This window comes from Bombina bombina, chromosome 8 (genome assembly GCF_027579735.1).
Source record: "Bombina bombina isolate aBomBom1 chromosome 8, aBomBom1.pri, whole genome shotgun sequence".
In the NCBI taxonomy this organism is placed as follows: domain Eukaryota; kingdom Metazoa; phylum Chordata; class Amphibia; order Anura; family Bombinatoridae; genus Bombina; species Bombina bombina.
In genome coordinates this window covers 40,212,655-40,231,445 of record NC_069506.1, presented here as the reverse complement: position 1 = coordinate 40,231,445, position 18,791 = coordinate 40,212,655, and the positions used below count along the sequence as shown (strand labels likewise).

General features: G+C 37.9%; 1 protein-coding gene across 4 annotated transcripts; it reads left to right on the top strand.

Annotated features, from left to right (window-relative positions):
- Positions 1–1,143: 1,143 nt before the first annotated feature.
- MUL1 (mitochondrial E3 ubiquitin protein ligase 1) lies at positions 1,144–12,367 on the top strand. 4 transcript variants are annotated; one of them, XM_053690326.1, is made up of 5 exons: positions 1,144–1,350; positions 4,018–4,146; positions 5,430–5,517; positions 7,526–7,646; positions 10,029–12,367. In XM_053690326.1, the coding sequence occupies exons 2-5, from the start codon at positions 4,027–4,029 to the stop codon at positions 10,741–10,743; spliced, it is 1,044 nt and encodes a 347-aa protein (XP_053546301.1). In that variant the 5' UTR covers positions 1,144–1,350; positions 4,018–4,026; the 3' UTR covers positions 10,744–12,367. The 4 variants fall into 4 exon arrangements, with proteins under 4 accessions (XP_053546301.1, XP_053546302.1, XP_053546305.1 ...); XM_053690327.1 differs by having other exon boundaries at positions 1,144–1,360; XM_053690330.1 differs by lacking the exon at positions 1,144–1,350 and adding an exon at positions 1,385–1,403.
- Positions 12,368–18,791: the final 6,424 nt, after the last annotated feature.

Below are 18,791 nucleotides of genomic sequence, written 5' to 3'. Positions count from 1 at the left end.
TCAATAAATGTCACCTGTTTATTCACAAATCCTGAGAGTGCATATTCTTACTTTCCTATTGTCTTACAATAATGCACTCAGGTGGATGACATCTTGGTGGGATTTCAACAACTAAGTGGATAATCATGTGTGTGTATATATATATACTATAATGGTACAATGAAATATGGAATTAAAGGGATATGAAACCCAAAACATAGTTCATGATTTAGATAGAGCATGCAATTTTAATTTAATTCTAATTTAATTCTATTTTTCTTGGTTCTCTTGGTATCTTTTGTTGAAAATTAGGAACGTATCCCCATTTCTGGAGCACTATATCGCAGCAGTTATGCAAGAATGTTATCCATTTGCAAGAGCACAAGAGGGCAGAACTATTTCCTGCCATTTAGTGCTCCAGATGCCTGTATCATTTAAACACAGAATAAATAAATTTGATAATAGAAGTAAATTAGAAACGTTTTTAAAAGTGTATGTTCTATCTGAATCACAAAATAAAATGTTTGGGTTTCATACCCCGACCCTTTTAACAAAGATTTGGTTGCAATAGCACATATGTGTACCAAGTTAGATGCAGTTGCAATGTAATGTGGGGAGAACCAAAGGAAAAGTAAAAATTAGGTTTTAAGAGAATCCATTTAATATAAAATAGAGTCCAAAAAAACCATTATGCTTTACAGATGGTGCATAATAGTAATATAGAGGCATTAGAAATTAAAGTAATAGATGGTTAAGATTCAGATGTTAGGGGAGGTGAAGAATTAAAAAATCTGTGACAAAAAGAATCATATTAGATTTTATGAATTAGATTGCAACTTAAAGGGTTAATAATTGATTTTGAGTTATTTAGCAGCATTTTTATAAGTAGAACAGGTATGGAATTAATATAAAAAAGGTTTTACATGAATAAAATATTAATACTTTTTTTTATATTTTAATATTTTTTTTTAACAATTTGCAATGTTGATTTTATGAATTAATATGTAACTTAATTGTATATACAGTACATACTGTACTTTTCAAGAATTGAGCTTACATTTTAATAATACCACCTTAAAAACTAATATTTTGCTAGTGGAACTTGCAATTCTACCTTAACAGATCAACAGTCTGGTGACGTAAAAGAAATGGGCGGGACTTAGATGTCACAGGAAATAGTAAGTTGCTTGCCTATGTGTGGCCACCCGCAAAGTGACACTGACAGTCCTGTAAGTCCCAGTGTAACCTAACGCTACAGGAGGGGTGTCTGTATCATGTGATCAGCACGTACACTAAGGGCAGCGTGCGCCATCGGTACCACAAGTTACAGCCGCAAAGTGATGTACTTGGACTGTTGAAGGCAAACCGGAAGTAAGTAACGGTGGGTGACCTGGGGAAGTTAACCTGGCAGTGTGGGTGGGAAAGTACGTAAAATGCTGATGTAAGGGATAGAGACTAATACGTGTGTGTACTATCCCCTTAATATACGTTGTGTGCATGTTGTTATATTAGCTGTGTGCTTATGTAGTGCCCCCTGAGTGTGCTCACCCACAGCACCTGCATAATATGCCCCCCCCTGAGTGTGCGCACCCACAGCATCTGCATAATGTGCCCCCCCTGAGTGTGCTCACCCACAGCACCTGTATGATGTGTCCCCCCTGAGTATGCTTACCCACAGCACCTGTATAATGTTTCCCCCCTGAGTGTGCTCACCCACAGCACCTGTATAATGTGTCCCCCCTGAGTGTGCTCACCCACAGCACCTGTATAATGTTTCCCCCCTGAGTATGCTTACCCACAGCACCTGTATAATGTTTCCCCCCTGAGTGTGCTCACCCACAGCACCTGTATAATGTTTCCCCCCCTGAGTGTGCGCACCCACAGCACCTGCATAATGTGCCCCCCCTGAGTGTGCTCACCCACAGCACCTGTATGATGTGTCCCCCCCTGAGTGTGCTTACCCACAGCACCTGTATAATGTTTCCCCCCTGAGTGTGCTCACCCACAGCACCTGTATAATGTTTCCCCCCTGAGTGTGCTCACCCACAGCACCTGTATAATGTTTCCCCCCTGAGTGTGCTCACCCACAGCACCTGTATGATGTGTCCCCCCCTGAGTGTGCTTACCCACAGCACCTGTATGATGTGTCCCCCCCTGAGTGTGCTTACCCACAGCACCTGTATGATGTGTTCCCCCCTGAGTGTGCTTACCCACAGCACCTGTATAATGTCCCCCCCCTGAGTGTGCTCACCCACAGCACCTGTATAATGTTTCCCCCCTGAGTGTGCTCACCCACAGCACCTGTATAATGTGCCCCCCCTGAGTGTGCTCACCCACAGCACCTGTATAATGTGCCCCCCTGAGTGTGCTCACCCACAGCTCCTGTATAATGTGCCCCCTCGAGTGTGCTCACCCACAGCACCTGCATAATATGCCCCCCCTGAGTGTGCTCACCCACAGCACCTGTATAATGTGCCCCCCCCACTGAGTGTGCTCACCCACAGCACCTGTATAATGTGCCCCCCCTGAGTGTGCTCACCCACAGCTCCTGTATAATGTGCCCCCCCTGAGTGTGCTCACCCACAGCTCCTGTATAATGTGCCCCCCTGAGTGTGCTCACCCACAGCTCCTGTACTCTGTGCTCACCCATTGTGTCTTTACACTGTGACCCCCTGAGTGTGCCCATGCACTGTGCTACACCGTGTTTGTAGCTATGTTATAGTGCTGAAGGCACATGCACTGTTTGTAGCTATGTTATAGTGCTGAAGGCGCATGCACTGTTTGTAGCTATGTTATAGTGCTGAAGGCGCATGCACTGTTTGTAGCTATGTTATAGTGCTGAAGGCGCATGCACTGTTTGTAGCTATGTTATAGTGCTGAAGGCGCATGCACTGTTTGTAGCTATGTTATAGTGCTGAAGGCGCATGCACTGTTTGTAGCTATGTTATAGTGATGAAGCCGCATGCACTGTTTGTAGCTATGTTATAGTGCTGAAGGCGCATGCACTGTTTGTAGCTATGTTATAGTGCTGAAGGCACATGCACTGTTTGTAGCTATGTTATAGTGCTGAAGGCACATGCACTGTTTGTAGCTATGTTATAGTGCTGAAGGCGCATGCACTGTTTGTAGCTATGTTATAGTGCTGAAGGCGCATGCACGGTTTGTAGTTATGTTATAGTGCTGAAGGCGCATGCACTGTTTGTAGCTATGTTATAGTGCTGAAGGCGCATGCACTGTTTGTAGCTATGTTATAGTGCTGAAGGCGCATTCACTGTTTGTAGCTATGTTATAGTGCTGAAGGCGCATTCACTGCTTGTAGCTATGTTATAGTGCTGAAGGCACATGCACTGTTTGTAGTTATGTTATAGTGCTGAAGGCGCATGCACTGTTTGTAGCTATGTTATAGTGCTGAAGGCACATGCACGGTTTGTAGCTATGTTATAGTGCTGAAGGCGCATGCACTGTTTGTAGTTATGTTATAGTGCTGAAGGCGCATGCACTGTTTGTAGCTATGTTATAGTGCTGAAGGCGCATGCACTGTTTGTAGCTATGTTATAGTGCTGAAGGCGCATGCACTGTTTGTAGCTATGTTATAGTGCTGAAGGCGCATGCACTGTTTGTAGTTATGTTATAGTGCTGAAGGTGCATGCACTGTTTGTAGCTATGTTATAGTGCTGAAGGTGCATGCACTGTTTGTAGCTATGTTATAGTGCTGAAGGCACATGCACGGTTTGTAGCTATGTTATAGTGCTGAAGGCACATGCACTGTTTGTAGCTATGTTATAGTGCTGAAGGCACATGCACACTTCTGTTGAACAAGACAAAGAGGTACATTTGAGAAGAGTAAATTGGAAAGTTTCTCTTTTAATCTGCACTCTCTCTATATCTGAATCTCAGGAGTTTAATTTTGACTTCCATGTTCCCTTAACATTATATTGTGAGATGTTATCTCCAGCTGACTGTTCTGTTATCAGGTTTAGACTCTACATCTAATTATAGATATAGCTAATAATATTCTTCATATTCTATTTTTTTAAGTCTGCAGAGATGGAGAACAGCGGACGTCCATCGGTTGGGCAAGTTATCCTGCTGACTGGCAGCTCTGCCTTGACAGCTTTATTTTACTACATTTATCATCACAAATCATCTGCGGTTCAGACACTAAAGGTCAGAATTCATCCAGTTTGTGGTCTGTAGATAATGATGTTCCATGTAAAGATCAGCGTGGTTAGCTCTGTAACTTCATGCAGAAAAAACTGCTACTACTGCTTTTAAATGTCGTCTGTGTCTTTCCAAATGGATTGCTTCAAATTTAAAGGGACATTCCAGCCAAAATTGGAAACCACATGAATGCATTTCAGTTTTGAATATAAATATGTTTGTAATATACATGTGTTAGCAAAAACGCTTCTAATAAAAGCTATAGCTGTTTCAAAGGTGTATTTAAGTATGCACCGTGCACCAGCATTTTACCAACAGCACTTGCTCAGAGAGCCTAAGGTGCTTGTACCATCTGATAACGACTCAATTTGTTAATTGCTGACCAGATACAAGCCCCACTGGTGCTCTGAGCAGCTGCAGTATTTAAAATGCTAGTGCACCGAGAATATCCAACAATGCTTCACAGGGACGTGCAGAGAAAATGCTAGCACTAAAACAGTGATAACTTTTACTAGAAGGATTTTTGTCAATACATGTACAGTATATAGTAAATATGTTTCTATTCAATGATGTAATTCATCTATGTGCAATTACATTTTGACCGGAATGTCACTTTAAGGGTCTCTTTTTCTTTCTTTCTTTCTTTCTTTCTTTCTTTCTTTTTCTCTCTCTTTTTTTCTTTTTCTCTCTCTTTTCTTTTTCTCTCTTTTTCTTTTTCTCTCTCTTTTTTTTTCTTTCTCTCTCTCTTTTTTTCTTTCTCTCTCTTTTTTTCTTTCTCTCTCTTTCTTCTCTCCAGTACTGGCTCATTTGTTATATAGCGCCCTATTTCACCATTGATTGTCAAAGTAATTTTAAAATGTAAATATTACATGTTATAATAATAATAATAATTATTAATTTGTTAGAGCATGTCATTTTAAAACCAGCGACCCTGCAACCCTATGTTTGTAACCCCCACAAAGGGGTAAACACATAGTTAAAGTACCACTCTGGAGCCGCAGGGCACTACTGGTTGAGCAGTAACTGTCATTGATCCAATTTACAGTGCTAGCCAAACAGCTGGGTCGTTAGTTTGCGTTCATTTGTAATCTTTTCTGAAACAAAGCGTGTGTGTTTGTATGTACTGTATGTATAAATAACTTTTATAACTAGCATGCTCATTAGGGGGATTCCTTGAGGTGTTTTTTTTTTCAACACAGCAACTATTTATTACTATTATATATATTTTTTTTTTTTTTAATAATGTAATTTTGTTCCTTGTGTGCTAAATATTTTTTTTTTTTTTTCAGGGAGCCAAAAAAGTGTCCCTGGAAGATGATTTGCAGAATATTCTGATGAATCTGCCTGGAAAATGTGTTCCTTATGCAGTTATTGAAGGTACCAGATAATATAACACCCAGATCACCTAAAACAGTAATTGGATATTTCCGTTCTTACAATTGGTTTTGAAACTTTCTGGACCATGACATATATTTTGTTAGATGATAGTAAGAACTTTCTATATCTTCAGACTTGAAAAACCCAGGTATCAGGGAGCCAGTGGTGGCTTATAAATACGCCCTGGCACCTTGGATTACAGTCCCACTTCCTTCTAACAGGCTGCCACCAACTGTGCCTAAAATTTAACTTGGTGAGGGCAGATCATTTCTAGGCCTCAAAGCTGTGAAATACAAATGCAACGTTTAGTGTGTTATTATATAATGTATTTGTATATATGTTTGTGTGTGTATACGTATTTGTCAATGAATATACTATAATATACATACATTAAAGGGACATGAAACCCACATTTTTTCTTTCATGATTTAGAAAGAACATGTCATTTTAAACAACTTTCTAATTTACTTCTATTATCTAATTTGCTTCATTCTCTTGATATCACTTGCTGAAAAGCATATCTAGATATGCTCAGTAGCTGCTTATTGGTTGCTGCACATAGAGGCCTTGCGTGATTGGCTCACACATGTGCATTGCTATTTCTTCAACAAAGGATATCTAAAGAATTTAGTAAATTAGATAATAGAAGTAAATTGGAAAGTTGTTTAAAATTACATGCCCTATCTGAATCATGAAAGTTTAATTTTGACTAGACTGTCCCTTTAATGATAGATGTGTGTGCATTCAGCAGTTTCTGTGTGCAAAACCAGATCTTAGTGTGTTTCACTTGCACAAGAAAAGAGCGAATACCGAAAATCGCCTTTTACTTCTGCATTCAGCAATGAACAAATTTTGTATGAATGTATGTGTGCACGCATCTTCTGTCTCCTAAATGTATTGGCTGATTGACCATATCCTGCCCTTTACAATAACTGTGCAGTTCTTGTGTTGACACTCTAAATGTAACATTGCTTTAACTATTATTTTTTTGCAAATTAATATTCTAATTTTAAAGGGATATTGTAGTGCAAAAATATACATTCTTACAGAGATATAAAACAACCAGTTTCATTAAAAAAAAACAGTGACTTATACTTAATAGAAGTCATTGAATTATGTATTATTCCTTTTTTTTAAATTTTATTTTATTTTTAACGTCATTACTCCTTTTCACAACTCCACAAAGGTCCATAAAAGTTGAAAAATGACATGCTCTAATTTGTTAGAGCATGTCATTTTTAAGACTATTGACCCTGCACTACTGTGTGTTTAACCCCTGCAAATGAGTTAAACACACAGTAGAAATACCACTTGGGACCAGCAGAGTACTGCTGGTCCCAAGCAGAAACCGCTGTTGATCCACTCAGCAGCGCTAGTTTAAATTTTAAGTTGTGCGGAAAGCGCATGCTTTAATGAATTAGAGCATGTAAGTTTCCGATTATTATGGACTTTCAAAGTAACACTCAATGCAAAAGAAGTGCATAATAAAAAGACAATGCAATAACATCTACTCTGTATCGCAAAATAAGCAATAGATATTTTTTTTTTTTCTGACAAATGTATTTTTTCTCCCATTTTCCGGACCTTTGTATCATGTGACAGACATCGGCCAATCACAGACTAGTATACGTATAACCTGTGAGGTTGTGCACATGCTCAGTAGGATCTTGTTACCTCTGAAGTGTATATAAAAAGACTGCAAATTTGATAGTGGAAGTAAATTGTAAAGTGTCTTAAAACTGCATCATTTATCTGAATCATAAAAGTTTATTTTGACTTGAGTGTCGCTTTTTAAGTTGTTACTTTACATTTTTCCAGACAAATAAAAGCATCTAACGTTTTATTTAATCATCACAAATGGCCTTGATCATAGATAGGGTAAGATGATGCAACTCACTACTTTGCACTGCATTACTTTAGCTTCTGGAACCAAAATTCTTTCATATATTTAAAATGTGTTGAAATGTGATGTATTTTAAATTGACTCAAACTGAATTCTATTGTGCAGGCGTTGTCAGATCAGTGAAGGATACTCTTAATAGCCAGTTCGTGGAAAACTGCAAAGGCGTTATCCAGAGACTCTCCTTAAAAGAGCACAAGATGGTGTGGAACAGAACTACCCATCTATGGTGAGCTTCGGCCCTTTTATTTAAAGGGACATGAAACCCCCCAAAAAAATATTTCGGAATTTAGATAGAGCATGTGATTTCAAACAATTTTCCATTTTACTTTTATTATCCAATTTGCTTAGTTCTCTTGGTATCCTTAGTTAAAAAGAATACCTAGGCAGGCTCCAGAGCAGCAGTGCACTACTGGGAGCTAGCTGCTGGTTGGTGGCTGCCCATATATACTTCTGTTCATTGGTTCCCCGGATGTATTCATCTAGCTCCCATTAGTGCATTAAAGGGACACTTAACATCTGCTTAAGATTTTCTGAACTAACTGTTTCTGAGGAATCAAAATAAACTAATACACTCTTCTCAATGCTGTATATTCATCTTACTACAAGCTCTTCAAGGAGACTCCTCATATTTTCTATGCTTATCCAAAGCTTGTGTTTTCCGATGTATGGTGCCATCTTCTAACGTACGTTACAGACAGGCACTGCAGTCACATGACACGTGTGCACCCAAGTCATGTGATGCACACAGCAGCTACTTCTCTCACTGATGTAACTTATAGAAGGCAGGCAAATCGTCAATGCTCATTCACTGTAATGCATTGCTGTATGAGGACAAAGTTCAATTTTATATGTGTAATACAGTAACTGCTTCTTATTTTATAAAACATATTTTCAATGTTTTATGTACCCTGAACAGATCCACAGTCTGTTTGTTTCACTCACTGATCACTGCTTATAACTGAAAGAAGCAATTGGCAGCCGATGTTCAGTGGCAGTAGGGAGGAGGGAAGGGGAGGGAGTCTAGCAGCCGTTTTTATAACTCACTGTTATTCAGAGATCTCTGCAATATCCAAGGAAATATTTCTCTGTGTGTTCAGATAAATATCTCCTTGGATATTCAATAAATTACATCAGTGAGAGAAGAAGCAGCCGTGCGCATCACATGATTTGGGTGCACACGTGTCATGTGACTGCAGTGCCTGTGTGTAACGTACATTACAAGATGGCACCATACATAGGAAAACACAAGCTGTTGATAAGCATAGAAAATATGAGGAGTCTTCTTTAAAGAGCTTGTAGTAAGATGAAAATACTGCATTGAGAACAGTGTATTAGTTTATTTTGATTCCTCAGAAACAGTTTAGAAAATTTTAAGCAGATGTTAATTGTCCCTTTTAATGCTAATTCCTCAAACGATACCAAGATAATAAAGCAAATTTGATAATAGAAGTAAATTAGAAAGTTGTTTAAACCCACATACTCTATCTAAATACTTAAAGAAAAATGTGGGTTTCATGTTTAAAGGGACAGTCTACTTGAAAATTGTCAAAGATAGATAATCCCTTTATTACCCATTTCCCAGTTTTGCATAACCAACAGTTATATTAATATATATATTTTAACTCTGATTACCTTGTATCTAAGCCTCTGCAGACTGCCCCCTTATTTCAGTTATTTTGACAGACATGTATTTTAGCCAATCGGTGCTGATTCATAAATAACTCCACGGTGCGAGCACAATATTATCTATATGGTACATGTGAACTAGCGCTGCCTATGAAAAACTGTCAAAATGCACTGAGAGATAAGATGGCTTTCAAGGGCTTAGAAACTAGCATAAGAGCCTACCTATTTTACGCTTTCAACAAAGAATAACAAGAAGACAAAGCAAATTTGATGATAAAAGTAAACTGGAAAGTTGTTTAAAATTGCATGCCCTAGCTGAATCATGAAAGTTTAATTTTGACTAGAGGGTCCCTTTTAAATAGAATTGTTTAACTGCTAAGTAACATCATAAAAAAAAAGACAATGTAATAGCACTTAGTTTGAATTTTAAATGAGCAGTAGATTTTTTTTGACAAATTTCAAACCTTTAATTTGCCGGCCCCCTGTATCATGTGGCTGCCATCAGCCAATCACAGACACATATATATAAATAAAAACTGAACTCTTGCACATACTCAGTAGGCGCTGGTGTCCCAGAATGTGTGCATATAAAAATATATAAGAAAATGTGCATAGTTTGATAACTGAAGTAAACTGGAAAGTCTCTTACAACTGAATTATGAAAGTTTAATTTTGACTTTAGTGTATACTAACATGAGAAGTGGTTTCATATTGTGAGGCCTCCATCTGACAAAAAATGTGAAAACCTTTATAAAGAAGTAATTGTTATACATTAATATATGTTTGATACGCAACATTGTGGGAGAATCTTGCACCGTCAAAGAAAAAATATTTTATATGTATACTTTTTTTATTCCACCTAGAAATGTTCATGCTTTGACCAATCCCCTTTTTTTTTTTTTTTTTTTTTTTTTTTTTTTTTTGTAGACTAAGTAAATCCATTTCATTACAAACTAATGACACATCTATTTATTTATCTTAGGAATGACCATGAGAAAACGATCCATCAAAGAACTAACACGGTTCTGTTTGACTTGGTACCAGATGGAGAACCTGTTGTATCGGTTAGAGTGATCAAACCTCTTGATGCTGTGCATCTGGGTCTAGAGACAGTGTATGAGAAGTTCCACCCTGCTGTGCAATCCTTCACTGATGTTCTTGGCCATTACATTACCGGCGAGCGTCCCAAAGGTGTTCAGGAAACCGAAGAGATGTTGAAAATTGGAGCCACAATAACTGGCATTGGGGAACTTGTGCTTGATAACAAGACTATTAAGTTGCAACCCCCAAAGCCAGGAATGCAATATTATCTCAGCAACCTTGATTTTGAGACCTTGGTGCAGAAGCAGGAGTCCCAGGTCCGTCTATGGAAGATTGTGACCCTGCTGTGTGGTGCGGCCACATGTGTTACACTCTTCTTTGTTCTGAGGCGCCAATACCGTCATCACAAGGAGAAGGAGCGACTAAAGAGACTGCAGAGAGAATTTCAGCAAGCAAAAGCCAGGTTAGAAGAGGACGGTGCTGAGAACTTGCAGAACACCTGCGTCATCTGTCTAAACAGTGAAAAAGCCTGCATATTTTTGGAGTGTGGACATGCATGTTCCTGCTACGAGTGCTACCAGGCTCTTCCTGAACCCAAAAAATGCCCAATTTGTAGAAATAATATCTCTCGAATGGTTCCATTGTACAACAGCTAGGGATGCAGTCATGAGAACAGATTCATTATAATAAATGATACTGAATGAAGTGATAAAACTTGACATTGAATGAAATATAACATCTACAAGTATCTGGAAAATTTGAGTAAACGGATTGGATGAAAGGACCCTTATTTGGTTAAGGGATTTGAAACCAAAGAGATTAAGTTTATAATGATACAGAAATATTTAATATGGCAGCTGTTTGGCTTAGAGGTTTAAAGGGACATGAAACCCAAACTGTTTCTTTCATGATTCAGATAGAGAATAAAAATTTAAACAACTTTCCAATTTACTTCTATTATCAAATTTGCTTCATTCTCTTGGTATCCTTTGTTGAAGGAGCAGTAATGCACTGCTCGGAACTAGCTGAAAGTCAATGACAAAAGGCATATAAGTGTAGTCACCAATAAGCAGCTTCTGAGTCTACCTAGGTATAATTTTCAACAAAGGATAGAAAAAGAACAAAACAAATTAGATAATAGAAATAAATTGTTGTTTAAAATTGCTTGCTCAGTATCATGAAAGAAAATATATAGGTTTCATGCCTCTTTTAAACATGTTTTAACTGTATCTCTGCCAGAAACCTTTAACCATTTTGATTGGAACAGGATCTTTCAATAAAAAGCTGTATTGTAATTATTCTTGATCTTACCCAGAGCTGAAAGCAAACATTTACTATTTATGAATAAAAAAGAATATACAATTATTTTCCCACAATGGCTTTGTTAGTAAGGTTGAAACATCATCTCTATTTCCTTTCCAACTACACATATATCGCAAGCAGAATTCCCCATCAAAATGATCTCCGTCTATTCAAATTGAGGGGAAGAAAACTAACCAAATATAAAAAACGTATATCATTTGGATTTGTCCAGGGCACTTGGCAATCAGATTTGTTTTATCCAAAATTGACTTAAAAACTATCCAAAATTAATGTAAAAGGAGGATGATGCAGTTCCATTGTGAAAATCCATTTTTAGGGGGAAATTATATATTTTGTGGTAAAAAAGGGGAGAACAACCTTTCACCTTTCTTTCTTTTTTTTTTTTTTTTAAAGAATAAAATTCATCTTCAAATATATAATCTATAGCAATATGAATAATTTGCCAATTTACATTTGTATGGATTTTTTTCACATTGGTATTAAGGGCAAACAGTTTAATATTCTTTTGAATTTATTTTCAGATAAGCACTTATGAATTTATAAAAATTGGTGATTATTTTTCACATGACCCTTGCTACTCTTGGGGTTACTTATTAAAAAAAAAAAAAATAGACACTCGTCAAAAAAATAAAAGCTAAGATAAAATCTGTAATTGCTAATGCTGCTAGAGGAAAAGGTTTGACTTAGGACCTTAGGTTATTTTCAAAAATATTATAATACATGGAATAAAAAAAATAAATAAATAATAATAATATATATATAAATGTCTGCAACAGGCAAGGAAAAAGACACCCTAGACACATTTTTGTAACTTTTTATGAGCTATTAAAATAAGAGTCAAAAGTATTTATTTAAACTTATCCTGTTGAAACCTTTCTTTCTTTGAAGATTCTAAAAATATAAATTTTATGATCAGTTTGAAAAGACAAATTGAAATAAATATATTTTTCGAAATCAGCCTGTGTAGTTTGTGGTTTTTTTTTTGGTTTTTTTTTTATGGATTCATAAATATCAAAAACCGTTTCAGTAATGGACCATTCACATTTTTTGTCTTTTTGGAAAAAGGAACATACTTTAATTTTGACTTTACTGTCAAAAAAGGTATTGCCCGTTTTCATCGGCATACGCACATATGGTGTTAGGGCCAGTGCTGCAGCATTCAAGCTCAGAGAGACGGCAGTGGTGTCTATTTATTACTTAATTTGTGTTATAAAAGCCACTGCTAACTCTTTGAAAATATGTGGTGTTTAGGGCTGCAACTAACTATTATTTTCAGATAAAATAATTGGCCGATTAAAGGAATAGTTTAGTCAAAATTAAACCTTCATGATTCAGATAGAGCATGCAATTTTAAGCAACTTTTAAATATACTCCTTGTCTCAAGTTTTATTTGTTCTCTTAGTATCTTTATTTGAAAAAGCAAGAATGTAAGCAAAGGAGCCGGCCCATTTTTGGTTCAGGACCTGGATAGCACTTTCTGATTGGTGTCTAAATGTAGCCACCAATCAGCAAGCGCTACCCAGGTGCTGAACCAAAAATGGGCCGGCATCTAAGCTTACATTCAAATAAAGATACCAAGAGAACAAAAAAAAAAAATTGATAATAGGATCAAATTAGAAAGTTGCTTTAAATTGCCTGCTCTATCTCTGATTTTCAACCAGTGTCAGTGCTCATCATCATTTTAGTTGTAATTTTTTTTTATTTTATCATTTTAGTTGTTGCAGTTCATAAATAAGCAGAATGATGTGTTATGCTCAATGTCCTGTGAATAAGAGAGGGAAGTGGGAACAGTAACAAGTTAACTTAAGTGCACGCTTTCAAGCTCATCCCTGCTACATTTACACTGTCACACACGTCACAGCATTCCCGCCAGCAGATCAGCTTCACACTGGTTCAGATTTGAAAAAATGTTTTGATCAGCTGCGCGCGCGCTACTGAGTTGCTCCCATATTCAGCTCAGCATTCATTGGTTCATGGCAGCACAACAGCATAGAACCAGCGGAACATATCTCCCCTGGCCAGGGCAGCAGCACCCAGCAGAACTGGTAGCACCTAGGAGCAGGACAACAACCATGGCGGTAAGTACCCGGGGGGCTGTGGGCTCCAAGCTCACCCTGGCTGCAGGCCCTGCTACATTCAGCCAGTGTCCCTGCCAGCAGATCAGCTTCACATCATCGGTACAGACTCTTTACCACTTTTTTTCCAGTCGTGATACTGAGTTGCACTTTCTGACTCGGCATAGATAACTACACATTTATGAATATAAAGATTAATGTGGAGCGAGCTAAGCCGAGTCAGGAGCGCAACTCAGTAGGCGCTGCTGGACAAAAAGTGGTAAAGCCTCAACTACAACCAGTGTAAAAGTTTAGCGCTCTCGGCTCTCCCATTCTCCTTTTTCATCAGGCAGCATTGGGGGGGTTCTTATTGGCAGTGTGACTGCATAGCACCATTACGTTCTGTCTCTTCTACACTGTACACTATTTCTGTGGTTTTCTATGACTCATCTTTGCAATGGAACAAGTAAAGTGTTTTGTACATGAGCCAGAACTTACCCCATAGTAACAGCGGTTAACAGCACCCCCTCCCTGGCCCAGTGCAGGGCAGCAGCACCCAGGATCGCAGCAAGCACCAGGAAGCAGCAGCACAACTATGGGTTGAGTACCAGGGTGAATTAATGGGGCTGGGGCATAAGGACTTAAGGGAAAGGAATTAGTTACGATCGGGCTATCGAATGGAGTGGTGATAAATTAGCCCATTGGAGAATATTGCCCTTATATTTAAAGAATTAGGATAGTGTATACTTCATCATGTGGTCTGGGTACACCAGTATTACTTTTCCCCTTGGCATATACAAGGTTACGGTCATGTGGTATGTTTAGGAACTAGGCTGTCAGGTTGCCTTTGCTAGTGTGCTATTTTTACATATACGGACCTAGTACCATTTCCTAAATGTGTTTCAATAAATATGAGTGTGTGTGTGTTTAAATATGTATATGAATGTGTGTGTGATTTTGTGTTTTTTTCCAATGTGTGTATGTATATATGCGTGTATGAATATGTGTTATTATGTGTTTATCAGTGTGTGCGTATAAATGTGGGTGTGTAAATGTGTATGAGTGTGTGTGTAAAAAAAAAAAATGTGCCACGGCAAAAAAAAGGTTGAAAATCACTGCTCTATAAAGGAATAGTCTAGTCAAATAACCTTCATGATTCAGATAGAGCATGCAATTTTAAGCAACTTTCTAATTTACTCCTATTATCAAATTTTCTTCGTTCTCTTGGTATCTTTATTTGAATGTAAGCTTAAAAGCTGGCCCATTTTTGGTTCAGAACCTGGGTAGCGCTTGGCTACATTTAGACACTAATCAGAAAGTGCTACCCAGGTGCTGAACCAAAAATGGGCCGGCTTCTATGCTTACATTCTTGCTTTTTCAAAAAAAGATATCAAGAGAACAAATAAAAAATTGATAATGTGAGTAAATTAGAAAGTTGCTTAAAATTGCATGCTCTATCTGAATTGTGAAAGTTTAATTTTATCTAGACAATTCCTTTAAGCGAAACAAAACCACAAACTTTTTGAAAAGAGGTAGAATTAGAGAGTGGTAGACTGTCACAGTTTATAACATTCTGTTGTTCACTCTTTCTTGAAATGCAAAAATGTCAACATGACCACATGCTCCTGGCTGAGACTGGCTCTTTTTTTACAACCTATTTTGCCTGCAGCAGAGAAGAGGTGCTCAGATGGCGCTGAGGTGCCTGAGATGCACAAGTAGGATTTTGCCAATTTCGCCAAGGTGGGATATTTATCTTTGTTAGCTCTCGACAAATGCAAAGTGTTTTCCTCCTTGGCAAGGGGCATCTCAATAAAGTAAGCCTGGATTTCATTCCACATAAAAATATCTTAAATATCTATATGCAAGGGTAAATAACCAGCTATAAGGTTAGAAAAAATATATCTAGTCCGCTCTTAAAATAACAAATATATACTTATAGAGGTTGAATCTAGTAGAAATCACAATTTATTCAAATAAAAAACAATTTAAATAAAAGTCAAAAGCGCTAAAGACGATATATCGATAACAGGACAAAGTCTTACACATTTATCTATACAGTACATATAATCAGCAATAGCAAACAATCATCTAATAATTGTACAAACAGATAATAGTGCTCATCAATTCAAATAACTCCCATCAATCTAGGACTAGGTGTAAATAACAATCGTGGCACTATATCAAATTACCGGATTTAATATAAACAATCCAAATGACTCCTATTATTTCTGGGTTGCACATAAGCCGGGAGTTCACAATACCATGTGCAGGAGCTCATTGGAATGAATCAGCTGGTGCTGTGTGCAAACCACCTAATTGCAGACCAACTAATCAGATTATATCAGATAGTTGTTACAACTCACTGGTGTTTGAATACTGCTGCACTGGGCACTCGCAGCATACGTGCGTATGCAGCTGAAAACAGCAATAACTTTTACTGGAAGCACTAGAAGTCAATTTTAAAAATACTTCTATTTAGCATTATAATGCACCCATGCACAATTCTACTTTGACCTTTCTATCCCTTTTAGTGTCTCCTACTTATTTTTAACTAGTGACACAGGCGCAGGTTCTGTGACACACCAGAGGTGTCTGACACCCTATTCTATAATCATGGCTGTCCTGGTCATTATTTACACTGCTCACGTGAGTCTAGATATGTGATCTGCAGGTTATATTTAGCCTTGAACCATTAGGTCAGTGGAATAGAGAGCAGTCGCTTATCCACCCCCCTGACTACGCTCTTCACACCCATAGCTGACCTCTTCCTGTAGTCGGAAACAAGATGATGGGGAGCCTAGCAGTAATATGTTGTGTTGTATACATCACTGCTGAATAAAGCAAAACCATAAACGTTGTTCCTACAGGAGATTAACTTGTTGCTACCACAGCAACTGTACATTTAGATCCAGCTCTGTTTAAAAACTAAGATGCCTAACCATGTGGAAATCTGTAGAAACTAGACACCCCAGGGTATTAACCAAGAGGCACTTTGACACTTTAGGAAAGATTTGAGTTGTTTAAAATTGCATGTAAGAAAAAAAAATGGGTTTCATGTCCATGGGCATACGCAGAAATTTTTCCAGTAGGGGGGCAAAAAAGTGAAATATACCCAGACATAAAAGTAAATATATATATAGATATACACATATATATATATATATATACACACACAGTGTATATATATATATGTGTATATATATATATATATATATATATATATATATATATATATATATACTGTTGCATATGGGCTATACATTCCTACCAGGAGAAGGCAAATTTCCCAAACTTTAAAAGCCTATAAATACCCCTCCCACCTCACAGGTGGTTGAAGTATGATAAGGTGCTTGATTTCTTCAGTGAAAGGTGCTTCAGAGCATACTAAAGCCTGGTTCCCCTCCAGAGTATATATATATAGCCTAGGGACAGGCACTATAATCCTCAATGTTTTTTGCACATAGGAATTGATGGAAGACCATCAGATAGATTATGAGTTTTGCATTATGGCCCATAACTCTGCTTTTTCCCTAACGCCGCTATTACAAGTCTTGACGGTATAGGTGTACCGCACAACTTTTTGGCCGTCACGCAACGTCAGTCCCGCACTTTAAAAAAAGTCCTTTTTCAATGGGACTTCCATAGCGCCGGTATTACGAGTTTTGCGGTGAGGCCAAAAAGCGAGCGGTACACCCTAAAATGACAAGAACCGTACCGCCATCTAAAGTCAGTAGTTATGAGTTTTATTCTACAAAGCTGCACCATAAAACTCATAACTAAACTGTCACAAAGTAAACTAACTATTAACCCCTAAACCGAGGCCCTCCCGCATCACAAACACTATAATAAAATTATTAACCCCTAATCTGCCGCTCCAGACATCGCCGCCACTTAAAAAAATGTATTAACCCCTATTCCGCCGCTCCCCGACATCGTCGCCACTATAATAAACCTATTAACCCCTAAACCGCCGCCCTCCCGCATTGAAAATTGCCTTTTCCGGGGCATTGCCCCAAAGAAATCAGCTCTTTTACCTGTAAAATTCTATCAGCCAATAGGAATTAAAGGGGAAAAAATCTTATTGGCTGTTGCAATCAGCCAATAGGATTGAGCTTTCATCCTATTGGCTAATCCAATCTGCAACAGCCAATAGGATTTTTCCCCTTTAATTCCATATTGGCTGATAGAATTCTATCTGCCAATCGGAATGTAAGGGACGCCATCTTGAATGACGTCACTTAAAGGGAACCTTCATTTTCCAGCGGCGACCGTAAGAAGAGGATGCTCCACGCCGCATGTCTTGAAGATGGACCCGCTCCGCGCCGGATGGATGAAGATGCTGTCTGGATGAAGACTTCTGCCCGCTTGGATGAGGACTTCTGCCCGCTTGGATGAAGACTTCTGCTGCCTGGATGAGGATGGATGTCCGGTCTTAAAAAACTGTAAGTGGATCATCGGGGGTTAGTGTTAGGTTTTTTTAAAGGTTTATTGGGTGGGTTTTATTTTTAGATTAGGGTTTGGGCACCGTAAAAGAGCTAAATGCCCTTTTAAGGGCAATGCCCATCCAAATGCCCTTTTCAGGGCAATGGTTAGCTTAGGTTTATTTGGATAGAATTTTATTTGGGAGGTTTGGTTGTGTGGGTGGTGGGTTTTACTGCTGGGGGGTTGTTTGTAAAAAAAAATTACAGGTAAAAGAGCTGATTTCTTTGGGGCAATGCCCCGCAAAAAGCCCTTTTAAGGGCTTTTGGCAGTTTAGTGTAGGCTAGGGTTTTTTTTATTTGGGGGGGCTTTTTTATTTTGGGTGGGCTTTTTTATTTTAATAGGGCTATTAGATTAGGAACAATTCATTTTTATATTTGATCATTTTGTTTTTTATTTTGTGTAATTTAGTGTTTATTTTTTTTGTAATTTAGATAATTGTATTTTATTAATTTTATTTTATTGTAATGTTAGGTTTAAGTGTAAGGCAGGTTAGGTTTTCTTTTGCAGGTAAGTTTGTATTTACTTTAACTAGGTAGCTAGTAAATAGTTAATAACTATTTACTAACTAGTCTACCTAGTTAAAATAAATACACGTTAGGGTTATGCTTAGGGTTACGTTAGGGGTTAATATATTTATGTAGTGTTAGTGATGTGGGAGGCCAGAGGTTTAGGGGTTAATAACTTTAGTATAGTGGCGGAGACATTGGGGGCGGCAGATTAGGGGCTAATAAGTGTAGGTAGGTGGCGGCGATGTTAGGGCCAGCAGATTATGGGTTAATAACTGTAATGTAGGTGGTGGCGATGTTAGGGGTGGCAGATTAGGGGTTAATAAGTGTATTTAGGTG

Excerpts from the sequence above, each read along its gene's own strand:
- MUL1 (XM_053690326.1), top strand. The coding sequence starts at position 4,027 with ATGGAGAACAGCGGACGTCCATCGGTTGGGCAAGTTATCCTGCTGACT. Across the intron at positions 4,147-5,429 it reads CTGCGGTTCAGACACTAAAG|GGAGCCAAAAAAGTGTCCCT; the intron begins GTCAGAATTCAT and ends TTTTTTTTTCAG. Across the intron at positions 5,518-7,525 it reads TCCTTATGCAGTTATTGAAG|GCGTTGTCAGATCAGTGAAG; the intron begins GTACCAGATAAT and ends TCTATTGTGCAG.